This window comes from Prionailurus bengalensis, chromosome C1, assembly GCF_016509475.1.
Source record: "Prionailurus bengalensis isolate Pbe53 chromosome C1, Fcat_Pben_1.1_paternal_pri, whole genome shotgun sequence".
Classification (NCBI taxonomy): domain Eukaryota; kingdom Metazoa; phylum Chordata; class Mammalia; order Carnivora; family Felidae; genus Prionailurus; species Prionailurus bengalensis.
The window spans coordinates 27,759,373-27,782,533 of NC_057345.1; the positions used below are offsets into that span (position 1 = coordinate 27,759,373).

General features: G+C 58.0%; 1 protein-coding gene and 1 long non-coding RNA gene across 3 annotated transcripts; one reads left to right on the forward strand and one right to left on the reverse strand.

Moving 5' to 3' along the window:
* Window positions 1–427: 427 nt before the first annotated feature.
* Window positions 428–22,925, reverse strand: COL8A2 (collagen type VIII alpha 2 chain). Of its 2 annotated transcripts, XM_043574477.1 has the most exons (4): window positions 22,806–22,895; window positions 14,900–14,944; window positions 5,282–5,490; window positions 428–4,748 (listed from the first exon to the last, which is right to left on the reverse strand). In XM_043574477.1, exons 3-4 carry the CDS (start codon window positions 5,472–5,474, stop codon window positions 2,830–2,832), a joined length of 2,112 nt encoding a protein of 703 aa, XP_043430412.1. In that variant the 5' UTR covers window positions 5,475–5,490; window positions 14,900–14,944; window positions 22,806–22,895; the 3' UTR covers window positions 428–2,829. The 2 variants fall into 2 exon arrangements, with proteins under 2 accessions (XP_043430412.1, XP_043430414.1); XM_043574479.1 differs by lacking the exon at window positions 14,900–14,944 and having other exon boundaries at window positions 22,806–22,925.
* Window positions 7,522–13,011, forward strand: LOC122480279. Its single transcript, XR_006296543.1, has 2 exons — window positions 7,522–7,635; window positions 12,313–13,011. It is a non-coding gene; the product is annotated as an uncharacterized LOC122480279 (long non-coding RNA).
* Window positions 22,926–23,161: the final 236 nt, after the last annotated feature.

Below are 23,161 nucleotides of genomic sequence, written 5' to 3' on the forward strand. Positions count from 1 at the left end.
CCTTCAGCAGCGGGCCTGGCACTGGCCCCACCCTCAGGATCAAAGGTTCATAATTTCATTCATAATTTGTATCAAATGTTGAAACTTGGTCCTTGGGATTCTGAGCCAGCTCTCATGCTCCCCCACCCCTAAGAGCTTGCAGGAATGTTCCAGGGAAGCTCAAACCATCTCCCCCAGCTCCAACCCCAATCACTGCCTTGCTTTGGTTGCTTAAAATGCCTCTTGGCATTTACTTGGTGCAGAGCCTTAGCTTAGGAGCATCCAGCATTTGCAATGTGGTGACAGAACCCATGGCTGGGGGCCTGGGGAGCAATGCATGCTCCTTGAGAGAAGGCATAGAGCGAGGGCCCCAGAGAGTTCCCTGGATGCCTTATGAAATCCAGAGGCTTGAGATGCCTCCACATCAATGCCAGTTCCTGCACAGCACTGTTTTATACAACAGGTTTTATTGAGGTGTGTCAATACAGTCAATACTGCTGTTTTTCTTTTCAGAAAGAAGTCCTATGGTTTGTTTGTTTTTTTTGTTTTTTTTTTTTTTGATTCCCAAGTGCGTTTTTCCCAAATCTGTGACACAGGGCACATAATAAGTATGTAGAGAACTAAGCTTCATATACCTAGTTAGAAATGAAATCACTAATGAAAACATTTAAACCTTAATCTTAAAAAAAAAACAACCAAAAAAAAAAAAAAAACAAAAAAAAAAAACAACAAAACACACAAACCCTAGAAATCAGAATATAAAAATGCACCAAGGTACTGTAGTTTTCATAGTTAAAACTTGGCATTGTTTATCAAAGCTGGTCAGTTAAGTGGACACCTGGAATTAAAATCCCATAGACATTTCAGAAACATCAGCCACCCCTCCCCAAAGGCTTCAGGAATGACATTTAGCAGAAGCTCAGCTCTATGAAATAGCTTTTTCTGGCTCCCCCAGTGCCCTCCTTAGGCCCTGAGCAATGCCCCCCACCCCACCCCCGAGAGCTGATGAATTTCTGCCTATCAGAACCCGTCCCTGACTGGTCAGATGGTGGTGGCTTCGGCTCAGGAAGGAGGCTGAGCAAGGGACCCCACCAAGCTTGTTTTGAGACTCCTTCCTTCTCTTGGGTATCGGGGATCAAGAAATCCACCACAAACCCCAGCCAAAACCTATTAAAGTGTCACTTGGCAGCTTTGGGTTTCCCTTCTTTTGAAAGACAAAGCAAACAGTCAAATGGCCTACTTTGTTGGGAGAAGTGGGTCGGGGAGGGAGGCCTGGCGAGGGGCCCAGGGCACCGCAGCTCAGTGAGCCAGAAGTCAGCCACCACCCTCCCATTTTCAGCATGGACAGTCTGGCGTTGGCCAGTACTGGAGCAGTGTGAGACCACACTGGGTGACCCAGGTTCACACTTGGTACAGACAAATGGGCTGTCCTGGGGAGAGCTGAATGGACAGGCCTGGAGCCACCGGGGAAAGTGGCCAGCTTTGTCCCAGCACTAATCTCTGCTGTATCTACTGAGCTTGAACTAGGGGATGGGAGGGGCAGGAATCCTGCCTATTTCCTACAGGTGGGGGCTCTGCTTGGGGAAAATGGCAGAAACATCCAGAGTCAACTCATCCCAAAGGGGCCTATTGGCACCCTTTTTCTCAGAGCCTCAGCCTTCTGGGCCCTAATCCTGCTTAGAACAGGAAATTGGAACCAGAGGGTAGAAGGAGAGGAAGCCCCCTCAGATTAACCCCTCTGGTAGACACACATACCCTCCACATGGTTCTTGTTAAGGAGAAGCAGGCGGGAGCCTTCTTCATCCCAGAGCTTGTGTGTACCTTGTTCTGAGGGCCAAAAAAGAGGCTCTCTGCCTTGGGGACACTCAGGCTGAGTGTAGCAAGGACACCTTACAATTTTGTATGAAAACATCAGCCCTCTGCCAGCAGGTGAAAGGAGAGAAAGGGAGGACACTCGTGTTCACTGATGGTCGCTCCTGCCTCGTGCCTGCTGCGGCAGTCCCTAAGGGCCTGTGCAGCTGCCCTTACACTGAGCAGAGCCAGTTGGTGGGAGCAGGCTGGGAGTTGGAGATGAACGTGAAGGGCTGCCATCCTGCCCCAGGTCCGTGCCCCTCCTGTCACAAACCACTGCTCCTGTGGCGGCAGCTGGAGCAGAAAGGGGGCTGGCCATTCCCAGGAGCCTGCAGGAGGGGCCACACACCCTGGACAGGCCTGATGCCACAGCATCACCCTGGGATTGCAGCACTGGCAGGGTGTCCACACTGGCCACCTCAATGCCCCCCACCCTTTGCTTTCCCCCGAAAGCAAAAATTCTTCAGGGGACCCACCGTCATCTGCTGGAGGTCCCGGGAGAGCTGGAAGAGCCCCAGCCAAGATCCGAGGGTGGCCATGCCTCATTCCTTAAGCAGGTGCCATCCAGAGGCCAGCAGGAAGGGCAGGGCTTGGGCCCATGTCTCCCTGGGAAAATGGCATGGGGGGCACGGGCCCCTCTCAGCTCCGACTCTGAGAAGCAGCATCCTTCACCGCCCAGCAGAGCCCAGGACTCCCAACGAGGCAGGGGTCTCCGACAGCCAGGCTGAGCGTCCTGGGGCCCTGCCTGCAATGGGGGTGCAACCCCAGCACTGCACAGACACTTGGGGGAGAGGAACCCAGGCCAGCCTCTTCCAGGAACCACCTCAGCCTGCATGGAGGGAGAAACCGAATCCATCTCCTTGGGCCAAGGCCACGGCCGCCTCTGTTTCCGCATCTGTTCAGCCTTTGGTTGTTTTCTTTAAATGGAGGTTCTTGTAACGGAGAAGGTCTCTCTACCACTAAAGAGGAGGAGGCCAAGGCGGCAAGGCCCCTGTGGTGTTATGTGGGGCAGAGCAAGAACCCTGAAAAGGAGGAGTGGATATACTCAGTGGAGTAGAGGCCGTTGGCCTGGTCCGACGGCATCTGCACCCAGACCTGGTCGTTGGGCCGCAGCTGGAGCACAGCCCCGCCAGATGCCTGGTCCAGGTAGCCCTTCTTGTATTCATCGTAGGTGTATGTTGCTGGCACGTTGTTCTTGTACAGGGCCACCCACACATTGGTGCCCTTGACGTGCACGTGGTAAGCAAAGTAGTAGACCCCGCCCACAGGGCAGGTGAAGATGCCAGTGGCTGGGTTGTAGCCACTGTGGCCATTGTAGAGAGTCCGGTCAAATTTAACAGGCATGCCGGAGGCGGGAAAGGGCGAAGTGAGCACAGCGGTGAAGGCAGGCGTTGTGTGGGCCGACAGCTCGCCCAGCCCAAACTGTGGCTTGCCCCCCTTGCCCAGCACAGCGCCCTCCACTCCACCATTGGGCAGGTGCAGGCCGGCGATGCCAGTCTCATCAAAGGCCCCGGGGGCTCCAGGGGGACCAGGTGGCCCGGGAGGACCAGGAGGGCCAGTGAGTCCTGGGGAACCGGGGACCCCAGGAGGCCCTGTAGGCCCAGCCACTCCGGGTTCCCCCACTTTCCCCTCTCCAGGGGGTCCTGGCAAGCCCGGTTCACCCTTCAGGCCTGGCAGTCCCTGGGGCCCAATAGGACCCGCCGGGCCCTGGAGACCTGGGATTCCTGAGGGGCCCCTCAGGCCGGGCTGCCCAGGAAGCCCCAAGTCACCCTTCTGCCCCAGGGCTCCTGCCACCCCTGGTCCCCCAGGGCGGCCTGTGAAACCAGGCTCACCTTTGGGCCCAGTAGGTCCAGGGGGTCCATGGGCCCCAGGAAGTCCTCTCTCTCCTGGGAGCCCAGGTTTCCCAGCCAGGCCACTAGGCCCCTGGTCACCCCGAATACCAGGCACTCCTGGGGGTCCTCCAGGCCCTGCCTCCCCCTTGGGCCCAGGGGGCCCACGTCTGCCAGGGAGCCCTGCAGACCCTGGAAGTCCTGGGGGGCCCCCAAGGCCTTGTGGGCCCTGCTCCCCTGGCTCCCCATCCTCACCTGGCTCACCCCTATCCCCCAAGAGTCCTGGGACCCCAGCTGGGCCCCTGTCCCCCTTAGGGCCTGGCAGTCCTGGTACCCCATAGCCAGTGGGGCCTATCAGGCCAGGGGGGCCCCGGGTTCCTGGTTCCCCTTTGGCCCCTGCTGGGCCCTGTGGCCCTGGTACCCCTGCCGCCCCTGGTATCCCCACACCATCCACACCTGGGGGCCCTTTTGGGCCCAGAGGCCCTGGCTCCCCCCTGGGTCCTGGCACTCCAGGAGGCCCCGACTCACCCTTATCTCCTGGGGCCCCAGGAAGCCCATCCAAACCCGGTTTGCCCAAGCCAGCTGGACCAGGGAGGCCAGGTGGTCCAGGGGCACCTCCCTGCCCTGGGGCCCCAGGTAGCCCTGGCTGGCCTACTCCATTATCCCCCTTGAGGCCTCGATCACCTGGGGGCCCAGGCTCCCCCTGGGGCCCTGGCTCCCCTCCGAATCCTGGGGGCCCTGGCACTCCTTGGGGGCCTGGCTTCCCAGGGACAGCAATGCCTGAGGGTCCAGGGAGGCCAGGCGGTCCTGGGGGGCCCCGGAGGCCCTGGTCCCCTCGTATCCCCGGCTCTCCCCGAAGCCCTGGCTGCCCTGGTGGTCCGGCCTTGCCCGGGAGCCCCGGGGGACCAGCCTTGCCCATCCGGGAGAAGCCAGGGGGCCCAGCAGGGCCAGGCTGTCCATGTAGCCCTGGCTTTCCAGTGCCTGGTTTTCCTGGGAAGCCAGGAGGGCCAGGGGGCCCCCGAGGCCCAGGCTTCCCAGGTGGACCAGGCTCGCCTTTCAGGTCCATTGGCAGCAACGGTAGAGGCATTTCTGAGGGAGAGAGAGAGAAGGGGCAGTCAGGGGCCTGGCCAGTGGAGACGGTTGGACCCTTCTACCCACTCCCCCATGGGGTACACTACATCTGCTCATAAAGGCCACACCCCGTCTCCCCTTCGTGTGTACATGGATGATGGAGTTTGGGGATGGTCCAGTGGCCATCTTGGGGGCTCCTAGCACCCAACCTACCCAGGTCTCGATCCTTCCCAAAAACTTGGGTGACTCTCATCCCCGCAAGACCCGGAGGGGGAGAAATGGCCGCCAGGTGGCGCCAGCAGCCCTCCTTAGAACCAGTTGCAGCGGGGCGCCCCTACTTCCGTCCCTCCTCCTCCCCACCCCACCTGAAGATCACCTCTGCCAGCCGCCCACTTCCGGCCCCTCGGAGGGCCGAATCCCCAGACCGGCGTCAGGAAGAAAAGGGAAGTGGAGGTCTCTGGTGGAGACGGAGGGGCTGTGGCTGAGGGCCAGGGAGGAGCCGGTGGGGGTCAGGAGCTGTCTGAGGCCCTGCGGGGCGGGGAGGCGCTCACCCAGGTACTGGCCCTTGCCCTCGCGGAAGGGCGGCCCCACGGGTCCTTTGTGCATGGGCTGCACGTACTTCACCGGCGCGTAGCCCGCTGCCCCGCCGGCCCCGCCTCCGGTGGCCGCCCGCGGTCCGCACCCCAGCAGCAGCAGCGACAGCAGTGGCAGCAGCGAAGATAGGGGCGTCAGAGCCCCCCGCATGGCGTCCGCGGGCGTGCTGCAGTGAAGAACCGAGACGGGCCATCGAACCAGCCCCCTGGTGGCTTAGCACCAGACCCAGGGGCTCACAAAAAGATCAGAATGTACACCTTCCAGAGCACCCATCTGACCTCGGCACCCCCCTGCTAAAAACCCTTTGATGATAACACCCACTACCATGTGCTGGGCTGGCTTTCTGCCAGGTACTGGGCTGAGTGCTCCAGAGACAGGAACTCACTTAATGCTCTCAATACTTTAACAAGTTATTATTATTGTCATCCCCATTTTCCAGATGACAAAACTAAAGCAAAGGTCAGCAGAACTGGGGGCTGACTAAGGTCTGTCTGACTTCACATTATGTTGATGGTGCCCTTCTGGGGCTCCCCTCTGCCTTCAGGATCCTCTGTGGTGTCTGGCATGGCATTCAAGACCCTTTTAAATCTAGTCTGTGCCTGTGGCTCCGACCCTATCACCTACCACCCCTGTCTCTCCTCCTCTTCTCCACCATACCTTTGCCCCAGGCATGAGGCAGCCTCGCACTTCTGGGCCTTTGCCCCTGCTGTTTCTCCACCTGCGATGTTCTTTCAATTTCCTACTCATCCTTTAAGGCCTTTGGGAAGCCGTCACCCCTTCTTCTATAAAGTTAACCCCTCACTCCTTTGAGTCCCAACCTAGCCCTGTCACAGCACTTAGCTCAGCTCTGAGAACAAGGCCTGTCCAACAAGATGTGGACACCCAGCCCGCGTTTTCCACTCGCCAGCTAGAGTTTCCACTCTGTGAACCTCACTTTCCTCATGGGACAAGATGTCCACACAAAAACACATACCCAAATGTTCATGGCGACATTATTCATAACAGCCGCAAAGTAGAAACAGTACAGATGTGCATTGGACAGATGATGGCATGACCATACGACGGAGTATTATTCAGCAATAAAAGTAAAGTACTGCTACGTGTCACATTACAGGAAAACCCTGACAACATCACGCTAAGTGAGGAAGCCAGTCACAAATTGTATATGATTCCATTTATATGAAGTGCCCAGAATAGGTAAATGTAAAGAGACGAAAGTGGGCTAGTAGTTGCTGAGGGCTGCTGGAAGGGGGAAAGGGAGTGACCACAATGATGGGTACAGGGTTTCCGGTAGGGATGATGAGAGCATTCTAAAATTGGCTGTGGTAAAGGCTGCCAACGGCAAATACGTTTAAAAAAAAACATTGAATCGGACACTTTAAATGGGCCAACTGTTACGATGTGTGAATTGTATCTCAATAAAGATGTTATTTTTATTTCATTATTTTAGAGACAGCATGCGCATGAGCAGCGGGGAAGAGGGGCAGAGGAAGAGAGAGAGAATCTCAAGTAGGTTTCATGCTCAGCGTGGAGCCCCACGTGAGGCTTGATCCCACGACCCCGTGATCATGACCTGAGCCAAAATCAAGGGTTGTACGCTCAACCAACTGTACCACCCAGACGTGCCAAAGACGTTATTTTAAAACGCTGGACTAACAGCCCGCTTCTCAGGGCTGCCATGATGAGAGGCGATACTGTACCTGCCTCTCAGTGGGCACCCATCAATGTTGGAAGGAGAGACTACCCAGCATTTTGCACACGCGAGGCAAGTCCCTCCCCTGCCTCCCTGCTCTGGGCTCCTCTCACCCCCAGGGGCCTCTCCACACATGTGCCTGAGTGCACGAGGGGTTTGGGGGTGGGTTATGTACATCCAGGATGCGTGTGGGGAGCAGAGCCCTCCCTGGTGCTGGGCTGAGTCTAGAGGTGCTCAGTATCACACAGAGCTTCACAGGAATGGATGCAGAGCTCAGGAGAAGGCCGGTGAAGCTGCCAACCCAGCTCTGCCATCAACCGGTTTTGTAACATTGGGCCCGTAGGTCCCTCAAGCTCCCCTGAGCCCCAGAACAGTAACAGTAACGTCCACCACCTGTGGGGCTCCCCAGCCCAGAGCTCTGCAGGCTCCGTCTCACAGGATCCTCTCAGTGACCCCTGGGGCTCATACAGTTATTATCCCCATTTTATAGATGTAGAAACAGAAGCTTGGACTAGAAGAATCCTGCCCAGGATACAGCCCTCCACACAGGCCGCCTGTTCTGTCCGCACCACGATTGATGCCAGGACTGAGGCTGCAGCCTCTGGGCCCGGCCCTCAGGTAAGTCCCGCTGATGGAGGCTCTGGCTGGCACTGCCCTAACGTTTCAGCCCTGAGAGGCTTGCTGGTCCTGTTTTCCACATGAGGAAGCACGTGCGGTCCGAACCTAAACCTGGAGCCCCAGCCCCTAACCACCATATTGTCCCACCTCTCTGGCACGGGATAAGGGCCCTCCTGCACAGGCCACCTGCACCGGGCAGGGGCCCTGGAGTGGGGGTGCTCACCTATGCACACAGCCAGAATGTTCTGCCTGGTGGGTGGGCAGGGGTGTGAGGGAGCAGGCAGAGGGGGCAGAGCTTGTAACAAGAAGCAGGGGGAGGCAAGGGGGCCGTTCTGGCCTGGTAGGCCAGAGGCCACGGTCATGGCACTGTCACAGGAGGAGTCAGCACAGCCCTGGTTCTGGGAGTCCTCACCCTCTTCCCATGCTGAGCTGAGGCCTCACTGGGGTAGGGGGTGATGGAGGGTGAGGCAGCCTCGGGTTTAGCTGGAAAGATGCTTAAGGCAAAGGACTGTGCGGGAGCACAGGCAGGCAGGAAACCGAGGCAAAAGTCCCAAGTCCAGCCAGGAGCCCAGGCAGGACCCCCCAGCCAGCTCCCCATCTTACAACCTCCTTGGCAATGCGGATCTCTGGGAAGTGTCCCCGCCTCACACCCTGTGGCTTCCTAAACTCGCCCTGTCCCAGCACCTCCTGCACTGTGCCCCCCCCACTGAGGGTGATAGGTCTGCTGCAGGACCCCAGAGCTGATGTCTCCTCTAGAGTGAGCCGGGGCTGAGTGAGGATGACAGCTCACTGCAAGCAGACCTCCAGCCTAGTGCTTTGTTCAATGAATGATTTCATTCCCCGGGGGGCGCCTGGGGGGCTCAGTCTGTTAAGCATCCTACTTGATTTTGGCTCAGGTCATGATCAGGGTTTGTGGGATCGAGCCCTGTGTCATGCTCTTCACTGACAACACGGAGCCTGCTTGGGATTCTCTCTTCCTTTCTCTCTGCTGCTCCCCCGCCACCCCCACCCCCCCCCACCCTCGCCGCTTGCACTCTAAATAAATAAACATTTAAAAATAAATAAATAAATGATTTCATTCCCACAAGGCCCCTGGGAAGGAAGAGCCCCCCCCACCCTGCACCCCCCCCTCTTCTTTCTGGAGATAGGGAGCCTGAGGATTTGAGCAGAGGTCTGTGAGAACCAGCAGGGGGAGGCAGACAGGAGAGGGCAGCCCCTAGACAGACAGAGAGGCTCCAGACTGCTTGTGGGTTTGGGGAGAGAACATCACTCCAGCTCCTGGAGGGGAGGCTGGCTTCTGCCAGTCCAGTGGGGGCCGGGGAGTGGAAGCAAGCCCATGACCTGGAGAAGGGGTGTGCTGAGCCTGTTCTCAGGGCTGCGGAGAGAAATGATGCCCCTGGAGTGGCACACTGCGGCAGCCTCGTGGGACAGACTGCCCCCAACCCAGCCACCATCAGACCCAGGGGTGCCTGGGTGCCTCCAAGCCCCCTGCCTCCTTTCCACCTGCACCCCTTTCTTGCCCCTCACCCCCCTCCCACGCCACAGGCTCCCTGAAGCTCTGTGGCTCCTGAACACTCGAGTCTCCAGATTTTTACTTATCCTTGGACATCCAGGCAGCCTATCGGATGCCTGCCCTGGTCCCAGCTCTGTGTTCCTCTCTGGCCTTTTCACTCTCTGTCCCCGCCACATTCTCCCCACTCCATGCCCAGCATCGGACTTGGCTGGTACACAGGGACACTCCATAAAAGTTGGATGACCTCAAGTCACCATCAAGTTTAAAGACCGTGCCAATAACTCACTCAGTCCTTTCCTCAGACTTTGTACCTGTCACACTGCCCTGGGAGCCCCCTCCCCAGGCCAGAGGGGTGCAGGTAGGCTAGATTGGGAAGACGTGGGAACACTCACATTGTCCCAAAGGACTTCAGCTAAGAACAGCCTGCACAGGGAACAGAGGTGCAGAGAAAAGAACGATTCATTCGCTAGGAGTGTCGGGGTTCAGGGGAGGGCCCTGAGGCTCAAGGCCGGCTCTGCTGTGTGACCTTGGGCAAGCCATCACCCTCTCTGGGGGAACACAGGAGTCAGGGCAGATGGGAAGAGGCTGGGCTGGCAGGGGCGGGAGGTGGGGTGCATAAGGAGACGCTGATTCAGGGGATTGAGTGGTGGCGGCAGCAGGGTAGACGCGGTGTTTGGACAGCTGCAAGTCCTTAGCGGGGATTTCCCCCTTTTCAACAAATCCCCGTAAAACAGCGTTTTGTCCAAGTCAGCGTTTTGTGGCAGCCTGGGCCTCCTCCCGGGGCGGCCAAGGAAGCTGGCTGGGAGTGCAGAGTGCTCCAGGGTCTTTCAGACCAATGCGGGGTTGGGGGGGAAGGACCGGGTGCCGGCAGGAAGAAGTGGCACAAATATAGACCCCTCTCTCCTGGACATGGCTGCAGGAAGGGAAGAGACCTCAGCTAACAGTGACCCCTCCCCACCAGTCCCTTCTCTCAGAGGGTCTGGTCCCAGGGGTGACCAGCAGAGGGGACCCGGGCGATCCTACGTAATGTAAAGGCCTGCACACTCCCCATCCCACTTCACAGATGAGCTACCAGAGGCTCAGATAAAAAGGGGGGCTGAGGGAGAAGGCTCCTAATGGACCATGCAGGGGTGGGGCTGGTGTGGCCCTGGCAGCCCCCCTCCCGGGGTTGGGGGGTGGATGGAGCTCAGCCCTGCACAGGCTCCTACGCTCCAAGCCCCCCCACCCCAGACGGGCTGCAGCAGGGGGGGGGGGGGAGCTCGGGGAGCGCTCAGGCAGCCCCGGGGCCTGGCCAAACCACAGGTATGTTATGAGACGCTTCCTGTTGTGGAGACATTTCTGCGGGATCCGGCTGCCCCGCTTGCTCCCCTAGTACCTCCTGTCTCCCCACTCACCCAGCCTCCCTCTCTGCTCTCTCCCTGGGTCTCTGGCCCGGACTCATTTCTCTCTGTCTCTCTCTCCAGTCCTGTCTCTGCCACCTCAACAGGTGAGCAGCATTTCTTGCTCAGGCTCTCTCTCTCTCAGGGGTCCAGCCCTGGGGACCCCTAAAGCTCTCCTAGGTTCTGGCAGCCCCTGGACTCCCATTCCAGCACGGCCACTTATGAGATGTGTGATCTTGAGCAAGTGACTTAATCTCTCTGAGCCTCAGTGTCCTCACATGTGAAAGGATTAACTGAGGCGATCTGAGTCACTGGCCCCTCCAAGTGTGCTGTTCTGTCCTGCTGCCCTGATGGCCAGGAAGTTCTCCCTTCAGTCTAACCTTAGTTTCTCTTGCTGCAAAGCAACATCTCCTCCAACCCTTAAAAAACTCAGGTGGCTTGCTGCCAAAGGCCAGGACCTTGTGAAAGTTCCAAAGTCAATTTTCTGGCCTCCCAGGCCTTTTCCCTGACCGCTCCGGAGATGAGACTGACCGGGAGTCCCACAGCCTGCTCAGGGCTGGGATGGAGTCATGGATCTCAGACGGGAGCAGAGGGGCTGCCCTCCTCACCCACTGGGCATGATGCCCGCCCCACCCCCACCCAGCCAGGCAGCTCCGGACTCAGCCAGGGCTCCCTCCCTGGCCCCTCTGCCCCCTGCCTCTTTCCCAGCGGGTGGGAACTGGGGAGCTCTTTCCTGTCCTCCTTTCCTGCGTCTCACATGAAAGGGGTGCTACCTACTCAAGGCCCAGCCGCCTCCATACCCCTTCCCCGGGGCCTCTGTCTGGGTCTGCCCCCCACCCCCACCCTGTCTCCAGCCTCTCCCTCACCTGTCCACACAGGCCTAACCGCACCCCCCCCCACACCCCAGACACCCTCACCTCTCCCCAGCCTTCTCAGCCAAGCTCCTTGAAAGGACCATCTCTACCCCTCACCCCTGCGTACTGCTCCCACCCCTTGCCTGGTGCCTCCTCCCCCCAGCACCAAATCCTGCCTGTGGCCCAGCTCTCCTCCCTCCTGGAAAGGCTCCTCCTCAGATTCTTCTCGGGTTCCTTCCCCTGCCCACTCTGCAGACCCAGGCTTGCCTCAAGGAGCTGGCTCAGGCCTCACCTCTTGTCTCTGGATGTTTCTCCTGCAGTTTCCAGCTCTCACCAGCCCCACAGCCCCAGTCCCATCACCGAGGGCTCCCACATCGGCCTCCAGCTACAACCTCACTTTGAGCCTGACTCTTGTGTTCAACTCTGAGCTGAGCCTTTTCACCTGGCTGGCCCTCAGATACCTCCACCCAAACTGCTGTCATTATCTTCTCCCCATTACTGACATCCTTGCCTCTCCCACAGGCCCAGGCCAGATATCTGGACACCACTTCTGATCCTTCCTTCTTTACAGGGCAGTGAGGAATCTAGCCTGTACAATGCCTTCGCACAATTAGAAAAGCTAGCCCTACTTCCAGATGCTCTCATTGCCTTTCCTGGGTGCTCTTGTATAGTAACCAACATGCACAACTGTACATTGCCTTTACCCTTACACCCCCAGTCCAATCCTGTAGACTGCCTCCTCTATTTCTCTCACTTCTATTCCTTTCCCTTATTCCCCATAATCTGTGTCCTAACACAGACCCTGTACTCTCCCAACACACATTCCAACCATTTAGTAAAGGTTTGTTATATAAAGTTGCCAGATCCTCGCCTGCATTATCATAGCAGCCTCTCTCCCACACTCACTCTCAGCTTCTCTGTTTTCCCACAGATACTCCAACAGCACTTCTTGAACTTTAGTGTGCATCAGATGGTTTGTTAAAACACAGGTTCCGGGGCCACCCTCCCCCCCTCCGCAAGGGATCCTGATTCAGTAGGTGTGGAATAGGACCCACCGTCTGCATTTCTAACCAGCTCCCAGGTGAGGTGATGCTGACCGTGTGTGGACCACACTTTGGCATGGCTCTGCCCATGGCCCTCCCCTGCTCTGGATTCTCCAGTGGCTCCCTAGTACCAACTTCATAAATTCCATGTTATTCTGCAATTCACATGGCTTCCTGGAGAAGGAGGCCTACTTCAGACCCAGCAGGATGTGGACCAGTTTAGATGGAGGAGGTGGAGAGGGCAGAGATTGATGGTGAGCCTGGCAAAACCCCAAGATCACAACGGTGGCGCCCACTCTGAGAGTCCGACGGAGGAGGCTGGGACAGTCTGACTGTGGGAGCCATGTGGGTGTGTGCCGTGCCCACCTGTGTCCCTTCCTCCGTGTCTCGGTGTCACTGAACCCAGATTCTCACCTGCCTGTCCATCTCAGGCATCTTCCGGGTGTCTCTCTCATCCCACCTCTGTGTCACTGTCCCATTTTTGCCTGTCTCTGTGACCCCATTTGTCTCTCTCCTCTCCTATGTTCTTGTACTTCGATCCCTGTCTGAGTTCCAGCCTCTATAATATAATCTCTAGCTGTCAGTCACTTGATGGGACGCTCTGAAAGGCCAGCATTTATGGCCTTAATGCTCATGCTAACATCAGGTGTGTGTCTGACCTCCCCAGGTGGAGACTTGTGGAGCCCAGTGCCCCATAAGCTGAGCTCTCTGTCCTTGCAGATCAATAGGAGACTCTGACCGCCTCACATCTTAATTCACAGGCATGAGGATTGCTCCAAAACCAAAGAACTGCGTGGAATCTTGGACTTGGGGGTGTGAAGGGAGGTAGCCAGGCCAGGGCAGCGTTGCCTGGAGGCCACCTCATCATCCAGGTTGATGGCAGGACAGGAGCACTGCCCCTGCCCACCTTGTGTCCCCTACCAGGTTTCAAATTTGCCAAGAGTCCCAATATCCCTCACCTCTGCAGGCGTGTCGCCCAGACCACAGGGACCTCAGTCTGAGAAGCAGCACTGTAAGCAGGCTGGAGAGACAGGTCAAAGCTCTAAGGTCCATAGGAGTAATGGTGGAACATTCCAAACTGAGCGCAGAGCTGAGAACATCTGGGCAAAGAAGAATAGGGGACCTCTGGGGTGGGGGCACCCCAGAGGCAGAGAACTGCACGTCTGGAATTGGACAGAGCAAGACACAGACTGGAGATAAAAATAGGGCTTCACCAGCCAGGTTGCTGTAGCCTGGACGAGGGCTGCAGACTCCCCGTTGGGGAAAACACACTTGGGAGTGAGAGGAGCCCGCTCCAGTCCTGGGCCCCAGCACCCTCACATCCAGGCACCCCAAACCTAGTGTTTTCCTCTACCCGCCTGCCTACCTTTGCCACACAGCCTTCTCTGCCCAGAATTCCCTTTCTTTCTCCTTCAAGCAAACATGTTATTCCTTATTTAAGACAGCTCAAATGCCGCCTCCTCCGAGCAGCCTTCCCTGCCTCCCTCAGGCAAAACAGCTACCCCTGCGTCCCTCTTCCTCCACCCCTACCTGACTAGGCTTGGCACACAGTATGCGCTCAGTACAGTCTGCAGCCTGGGTGCTCCAGCTCCAGGCCATTCTTTGTGGTTCTTCCAGAATCCTTTTCACCTCTGGGGTGTAGGGGGCTTGGGCTGACTCTCCCTCCCGCCAGGGATTAGGTCCACCTCTCAGGCCTCCAGCCTCTGCCCATCTCTGAGAGGAGAAGTCCCACCACTACCCTGGGGAGGAGCATCTTGGGGCAAAAACGTATCCGGGGAGGTAGGAACAGCCATCTGGGGGCAGAAGAACCAGAAGAGGCCTGCAGTGGGCAGGACTCAGGGCAGTATGTGTCCTCAGACTGGCCCTGCCCTGCCAAGGGGCTCAGGCCTCAGCTGGTGACATCGCTCACTTCCCAGCAGAGGCCTTGAACTTCTGACCAGGACTGAACATGGAAATGTCCCCCCCAGACCCAGCTGTGCCCAAGGCCCAGGCCGGGCCAGGCAGGGCCTTCACGGCAGCCAATCCCTCGCCTTCTGGTTCACATTTGCAGCCTTTTCCGGAGCGCCACCCGCCGCCCGCTGCCGCCTCACGCCTGCCAAGATTCCTGAGCCTTCGCGGCTTCCCCGCTCGGTGGCGGCAGCGGCGGCGGCAGGAGGAGTCGGGCTGGGCTGGGAGGGGGCCCGGCAGGAGCACAGCCAGGCCACTGCACCCGGGCAGGCCAAGCAAACACAGGCTGCGCCAAGGAGCCAGGGCGAAATAGTTCACAAATGAGAAAAAGCTGCTTCCGAGTTGGGCTGGGGTTTTAAAAGCCCAGGCCGCAGGGAGCTGAGGTCACCTGCAAGAGGGGCTGCCCGCTAGGACACCCTGAGCCTGGGAGGGGCTTCTGCTGCAGCAGGCGGGGAGCGAAGTTAGCAGCAAGCACAGGCCTCATCCGGCTGGGGCTATCAGCGAGCCCTGCCCCCAAATCTAGCTTACCTCTCAGGTCAGAGGGGCCTCTGAAGGTCCCAGCAAAGGCAAGGCCTGAGGATGAAAGAGAAACAGTGAGGAAGATGCCAGGAGCCGGGAAGCCTCCTGCCCTGGCTCAGCCACCCAGTGCCCACCGCAGGCCTCTTACCGGGAGCCTCTGCTGGAAATTGGCCCCAGTCTCAGCCCCTCATCTCAGGGAGCCAGGATGAGTGCCCCACAATCACTGTCTTCCTTCATCTGTTCCCAGCACACTTGGCAATGCCCATGGGGTGCCTGGCCCTGGCTTGATGGAGTCCCTCCTGCCCTAGGGCCCAGGCTGAGGAAGCTTCTCTGTGTGCCAGGATCCATGCTGGAGATGTCCCTACTCTCTGCCACGCCCTGGGCTAGGGTGGCCCCTACTAGAGGCTACAGTTCCTGCCTGAGGAAGCTCCTTCTATGTGGGGAACCGAGGCTGGGCCTTGGGGGCACAGAAATGGCTCAGCCCCATGCACTTCCCTGCCCTAAATTATCTGGAGGCATCAGACAAGTGACCATCACACAATTGGCTAAGATCTCTGGGTTAGGGGAGCACAAAGCAGGGAACATTGCCTCCACCTTGAGTTTCCCCAGAGGCTTCATGTAAGAAGGGACTCTGGAACTGGATCCTGAAGGGAGACTAGGAGTCTGAAAGGCAGAGTAAGAAAAGGAACTTCAGGCACTAGGAAGCTGCTTGGCAGATACAGGGAAGGTCCAGAAGTGCCGTGGGCTGGAGAGGACAAGTAGGAGCTGAGAAGGCCAGGGCAACAAAGTGAGGAGCCTTGAATGCCATGCTTGCATTTCTTTGGAAGGCAGTGGGGAGCCACAGAAGGTTGTTGAGTGGGAAGGAGATGTGGTCAGAGCCCTGGATGGCCAGGTCCCCATTTCTGCCTCCATCAATCATGTCTAGTTCATGTCACACAGCTGGACACAAGGGAGCTGAGGCTGTAGTCCAGGCCCAGCTGTAACTCTGGGGTGGATAGGGAGGGGACACCTAGCCAGCCTACCTGGCAGGGAGGCCAGCAGCAGCGTCACTTTCTCCTCCAGCTGCTTGCTTGCCTCTGCCTGCTCCCATGGAAACTCTGACATCCCAGCCCCGTCTCTTGCTGCACAAGCAGCGAGATGCCAGAGCCAGCAGCTCCTAGGCCTTCCCTCTGACTCAGCTAAGACCTGCCTCAGTCCCCGCCACTGAACGCCATGACCCTTCACGTGGGTCGTGAGGCTACTCTCCGAGGGCCCGGCCCAGCTGATGAGGTTGAGTGGGAGGTCCTCACTGCCCAACTCAACCCTAGCCTCTCTGGCCACAGCCCCCAGCCCCACCATGAGGCTCAGGGAGGAGGAGTGATTTATGTCAAATCTGGGCTTTGAAGGATGAACATGCATTTAATGGGGGGGGGGGTGGCAGGGACAGGCGATAAGTCCAGGCCGAGGGAACAGCACGTGTGAGGGCGTGGAGGTGTGAAAGCCCTAAACGTATCCAGAGGATGGAAAAAAACAAAAGAACTAACCGATCATAGCTAACATTTATTGTGCACCTATTATGTGCCTGGCTCTGGGTTCCTGTCGTGGATGATTTCATTTCACGAAGCAGGGTACTTTGCCTTCCCTTCTTACAGAGGGGGAAACCAGGGACAGAGAGGTTCAATAACTGGCCCAAGGACACACAGCTCATGAGGGATGGAGACTGAACTGGAACCGAGGCTGTTGTCTCCAAAGGGGCTCTTAACCTCCGCATTATACAGATGATTGGAAATGAGAAGGGCTAGCTGGTGTCAGCCTGAGAACATCAGAATCAGAGACCCTGGGCCCAGCCTAAAGCTGGCTCCCCACCCCCTCCCACGTTAGCATTTATGGACAATGGTCTCTAAACCCCAAGTACGTTTTATGCCTTGGACATGGCACTAGGCATGCTCCTGGCACTACGTCATCAATTTTCATGTAACCCTGGAAGGTGGGAATTGTCCCATTCTGAGGAGGACCGCTAAGATCCAGAGGGGTGACATCCATTCTGCAAGGTTACAGGACTGGGAAACACAGGGGCCAGATCTTAACTTTGGTTCTTGCCCAAACCCCAAATGGCCAAACCCCTACATAGTTGGGGTTCCTGGAGACCTCAGCCATGGGTCTTTCTCCCCACTTCTCCTCCACGGCACCTGTGCTGCCTCAACCCAGATGGCAATGGGGACAGGCAAGGCTGGGAATAGGATGGGCAGCTACTGTCAAGGGCCTCAGGAACCTTCTCCAGTTGATCAAGGCTCCCTCAGTCCTACAAAATAGGAAGCAGGGGCGGGTGGGTGTGCCAGGGCAGTGCCCGGGCCTACTTCAATGGGACTCTGTTCTTAACCTCCACCCACAGCTGCCTTTCCTAATCTCCTCCTTGAGTCCCTCCCCTGGCGACATCTCCCCTTTGCACGGAGCCTGTCGCCAGCTAAATCCCAGGCCAGATGTGGGTGGGATAATCTGCACCCCCCAGCCCCCTGCCAGCTTCTCTGCAAAGGGCTCCCAAGGAGGCTGGCCAGGGTCCCAGGCCCCCATCCCCATCCTAACTTTCCAAACTGAGGTGCTGATCGGCAAATGATCTGCCTGTCCTGGAGATGGGCTCATGGAAGAAGTCCCCATTTTCCAAGCAGGCCCAGACTGAGAGTCTTGCTTGAAAAATCATGATGGGTGGGGCGCCTGGGTGGCTCAATTAAGCGTCCAACTTCAGCTCAGGTCATGATCTCACTGTCCCGAGTTCGAGCCCCGCGTCGGGCTCTGTGCTGACAGCTCCGAGCCTGGAGCCTGTTTTAGATTCTGTGTCTCCCTCTCTGTCTCTGCCCCTCCCCTGCTTGTGCTCTTTTTCTCTCTCAAAAATAAACATTAAAAAAAATGTTTTTAAAGAAAAAAAGAAAAATCATGATGGGTTAAGGGCCCAACTGCATGGATTCGTCTCCCAGCCCTACCTCTTACTAGCATGTGACCTCACTCCTCTGTGCCTCAGCTGCTCCATCAGTGACATGGGATCAATTCCTATTCATGGAGCACGTGTAAGGATTCCATGAGTTAATTTCATATAACGAACTTCTCGTGGTATTTGGCATATAGGAACGTTCAATAAATGTCTGCTATTATTATTATAATTATCATCACCACAACCCCTCCCCAAAGCCCTGTGAGGTTAGTATTCTAAACCCTATTTTACAGATGAAGAAACCGAGGCTCAGGGAGCAGTCACTTTCCCCAGGTCACTCAGCCAGTTAGTGGTGGATAGCCCCAGAGTCTGCACCTAAGCTGAGGGAGCCCACAGATGATGAGGACAGCTTCGCAGCCCCCTGGAGCAGAGGCACAGTGGGGGCGGGGAGAAGGGGGTCCCCTCAGGCCCTCCTGCCTGACCCCCAGGAGCTCCCCCCTGCCCAAGTCCCTGCTGCCGTCCCTGCTGCCGCCGCAGGAGGGGACTCTGCATTCCTGGCTAAGCTGCCGGATTTGCTGTGCTCCCGGAACTATGAAAAGAATGTTTGCCACGAGCTGAGCCGTGGTCGCCTGTCAGAGGAGCGCGGCCTGAAGGGCCCACGCAGGGCTGCATGGCGGCCAGCACCAGCCGTGGTGGGAGGGAACAAGGCTAGACACAGAGAAAGCTTCTGGGGAGTGAGGGCTGTGGCCGCAGGGCAGGGATGCACACCACAGAGTCAGCCTCCACGGATTGATTTTCCGGAGAGGAGAAAGGACCCCTCCACCCCCCAGTCTACATCGCTCCTCGGCACAGGCTCTAAGGAGAGCCAGGGTGGCATCAGCGGCCCATCTCATAAATGGGATATGGGGCCCCAGAGGAGAAGTCACCTGAGATCACACAGCAGCCAGTGGCAGAACTGAGACCCAAAACCAGGACCCCTTCCTTCCAGAAGCTTCCCTCCCTTGTAGGGCCCACCAGAACCACTGTGGGCTCTTAGACACTAGAAAACACCATCCTAGGCCCCTCTCTTCCGGGCTCTCTGGGCCTGACCTTCTCATGCCTGCTACACCTCATGTTCCCCACCCCACAAAAAGCGCCTTGTGCTGTGAAAATGTCTGGGGGCACTGTGGATGCTCAACAGTTAAGTTTCCATCCCTTTCTCCACCAAATCAGGCCCCGGAGAGGGCAGTGACCCGGGAGGTTGGTGGGAAGCACATGAGTCAGGCATCCTCACAGACTTGGGAGTGAATCCCAGCTCAGCACTCAACAAGTTGACACTTGGCCAGATTATTGACCTCTCTGAACCTCCACTTTCCCCTCTGTTAAATGGGCCGCTGATTCTTGCCTTGCAGCACTGTTACAAAGACTAAATGAGACATGTGAACATAGGAACGGGCACACAGTAGGCACCCAATAAACTCTTACTGTTACCCTCCCCCAAGGGGACAGAAAGAACTGATGTTAGAGAAACTCAGGTGATAAAGTTCCTTCCACCCCAGGTCCTTGATGGTTCCTGCTAGTGGAGCGGCCTCTGGAAGGAAGGGAGGCTTGAGGCCAGGATCCTGGCCTCTGGTCTCAATTCTGCTACTGGCTGCTGTGTGACCTCAGGCAAGTTCCTCTTTGAGTCTCCTTGAGCCCACCCCTGAGATGATAAAGCCGGCATGGCTCCCCCCACGAAGCACTAACCCTCTACCACCCCCTTCTGCCCTCCAAGAGCCAGGAATCTCAGCCAATCCAGGTGGCACGGGCACAGTCACCTCCCAATTCGGACCTTTCCAAGAATCTGACTGGAAGCAGGACCAAGTCCTCCCACGTCCCTTCCCAGGATCCGCCCAGAGAGGTGCAACCAACACTGATCAGCAGTGTGGGGAAAAGTCCCAGGTGCTACACCCTGATGACACACGTGACTTGGGACCACTCCTTACCTCTCTGCAGGTAAAATGACCCCTGGAGACAAGCATTAGCATTCTCATTTTATAGATGAGGAAACAGAGGAAGCCACTTACCCAGGGTCACATGGAAAGGAACCCAGGTCTGTCTAACTCCCAAGGCCACCTCTTCCGCTCACTGCACACACTGCCTTCACTCAAGACCCACTGCCCACACCCCAGGACCCTGGAAATGCCCACAGAACAGAGTGGATCCGGAATTCCCTTTCTGAGAGTGTGACTTCCCTGGCTGATGTCTGGGCACCTGTGTATACACATATGGCCTCACACCCCTACTCGGGCTTCTGTACACACCCCAGGCCTCCCAGACACTACACCCCCAAACTCATGACCACACTCAACACCCAGTCCCTCGCTATCTCAGCATACCAGACTCCAGGGTCCAAATCCATACCTCTCCTTCACCTGCCTCCACTAGAGACAGGCCACAATCCCCCAGTAGAAGGGTCCTGGCTGACCCTGTCTTCACCCCCACAGCCAATCACCGAGGCCTGACCAGTCTCTCCCCTTAGTCCTTCCTCCCATCCCCATGCCAGCCACCCACCTCAGCAGCCATTGCATTCACCCTCAAATGGGCCCAGCCTCCTCAGTGATTTCCTTGAGATGCCTTTTTATCCTTGCCCCAGGAGCAACCACAGTGATTCCCAGACTGCATCACTCTGTGGCTCACACCCTTTCTCTGGTCAGGGCTCTTGGAAATCTGACCCCAAAGTAGTGCTCAGTCCCTCCCACTCATTCCCCTTCTGTGTGATCCACCAGTTGCTCACTGTCCCCTAAGAGAACCTTCCCACCTCCATACCTTTGCACTTGCTGTTCCCTCTGACTGGGATGGCCTCCATTCCCCCTTTTCACCACCTGCACCTGTCAAAGTTCTCATTCTCCTTGAAAGCCCTAGCCAGAGTCACCTCTTCGGTGTTGCCTCCTTGATAGGCCCTCCCTCCAGCACTTTGGCTTGCACGGTGCCTCCCTCTCATGTACCTCGACGGACACTTTGAGACACAGCTGCACCCCATATGACAGGCCCCTGTGCCTCTCCGGTTCTCCACTCCAACTCTAAGTGCCTCGGGCCACAGATGGGACCCGCTCATCTGAGGCCCCACCGTCCCATAAGGGGAGCCCCCCATGCCTGTTGCTGGGGGGTCTGGAGTGGGCTGGGGGGGGTGGCCAGCAGGGCTGGGAAACTGGGGCTCTGCCAACCTTTGGTCTGGCTCAGACCAGGAGCAGAGGAGGTAGTGAGGGGTGGTTAAGCTGACAGCCCTGTTTGGTATCTTTCCCCTCCCTCTTGCTAGCAAATTCACTTCCATTTTTTCTTTCCTCTTCCACTGAGCCAAAGAGCAGAAACGCTCATTTTCACTCTGGTGGACAAAATGAAACCAGAAGGAGAGACCCTGGTGAGTGTGCCTGAGTGTGTGAGCATGTGTGTGAATGTGTGTTGTCCTGAGTATGTCTGGCTGGGCCACATGGGGCCTGCCATGTGTCTGTAGGAGTTTGGGTGTGTGTGTGTGTGTGTGTGTGCACGTGCACACACATGCCCTGTCATTTCAGCATCTGTGGTGGTGTGTGTTCAGTAGAGCATGTTCACCTGTGTGGTTGTGCATGACTGTCAGTGGGAGGGAGTGTAGCTGTGTGTGACTGTGAATGTGTCTGTGGTATGCCCTCATCGTTCTGGGATGACTGTCCAAGGATCTGTTAGTGGTCACCAGCCCAGCGAGAACCCAGTGGAGGCATCTATGCCCCGACCAAAACTGCCAGCTCCCCTGCAGAGTGGGTGCCCACCAGACCCCCCCCCCACCCCTTCCTGGGCTCTAGAATGGGCTCCCTGAGGGCACTCCATCTGCTCAGGGCAGTGAGGGTCAACGCCCAGAGAGAAACCCCAGCCACCCCAGGTCCCCACCCTTTCAAATGACCATGGCAGCTCCCCAGAGGTGGCCTTTGCTAAGGGCACTCTGAGGAAGGGATGGACCCTTGCCACCAGACAAAGGCACGGGTCTTAGCAAGAGGCACTGAAGCCAGATGAGAGGAAACACTTCTGGGTTGTGAGGGACCCCTGACGGAGGCCTGTCTGGAACCTAGCATGTTCTCACACACACTGGGGGTCTCACCCAAGCACCCACCGACACACATTAATCAACTGGCAGACACTCACTGTCCCCCTCGCACCGCGCAAGTGCACACACTGACAGGCGCACACACTGGTACACACCTACACGCAACAAGCAAACTCAGAGAGTTTGCCCTTCCCCAGCTGACCACTCCTGGGGAATGGGGAGCGAACCGGGCTTCTCCACCCAGGGACTCCCGGGGCTACCCCGTCTCCAGCCTCTGGACACACACACTGGGGAGGCTGTCCTGGGGTCCTTAGACCCCAGTCCCTCTGGGCCAAGCAAGGGCCCTCTCATCCCTGCAAGTCTCGGTTCCAAGCTGGGCAGGGGAATGCTGAGCCTCAGTCTCCAGTTTGGGGGTGCTGCCAGAACACCTACAATAGGAGGGACCTGGGGGCAGAGGCAGAAAAACAGAGGAACTGGAAGGTGGCCAGCGAGCCAGGAATGGCAGAGAGATGGAGAGAGGGGGAAGGGAGAAGCTGAGGGGTTTCCCCTGCCCAGGGCTAGAGGGGGGCTTTAAGGCCCCTCACCCCTCCTGTCTCCTCCACCGCCCTGTGGGGGAAGCTTTGTCGCTCCCACTTCGCAGGTGGGAAGGGAGACTCCCAGAGGTGAAGTGATGTGCCCAGAGCCCCATCATCTGGGATTCCACCCGGCAGTCTGATGCTGGAGCCCCCACTTCTGGGAGAGGAAGGGAGGAGAGAGCTTTATCCGGGAATCTGCCTGGGGGAAACGGGGCACAGGGAACGGGATGGGCTCTCTCATCCTAGCGCCGACACTCTGGCCCGAGGTCCCATCCCGTCTCCACCCCGCGGCCCAAGTCGCTGGTCTCGCTGTCCCAGACAATCTCAGGGGCAGCCTAGGCCGGTCCTGCCCTCGGGAGCCCCCAGCCCCGGAGTCCGAGCCAGCCTCCCGGCCTTTACCTGCAAGGGCGGCAGCCGGGCGCCGCTCCCTGCCCTCGAGGGCCGCCCGGGCGCGCGGGCTCCAGGCAGGGGGTGTCGTCGAGGTCCGCGCCGGCGGGGCTCCGCGTCGCTCTGCCGGCCGCCCCTCGCGGCTGCCGGAGTGGGCGGGCGGCGCGGTGGGGGGGGGGGGGGGGCTGGGGCGGCGGGAGGGGCGCGGCGGGGCGGGGCCTCCACCCTCCTCTTTCCACAGCCACGGCCAAGGCCCGCGCCCCGCCCGGCCAAGCGCGCGCCCAGCCGGGGCCTCGACGTGCGCCCCCCCGCCCCCGCCCCGGCCTCCCTGCGTCCCAAGCTGAGACCCCACACACCCGCGCCTCCCC

Excerpts from the sequence above, each read along its gene's own strand:
- COL8A2 (XM_043574479.1), bottom strand. The coding sequence starts at position 5,474 with ATGCGGGGGGCTCTGACGCCCCTATCTTCGCTGCTGCCACTGCTGTCG. Across the intron at positions 4,749-5,281 it reads GGGCAAGGGCCAGTACCTGG|AAATGCCTCTACCGTTGCTG; the intron begins GTGAGCGCCTCC and ends TCTCTCCCTCAG.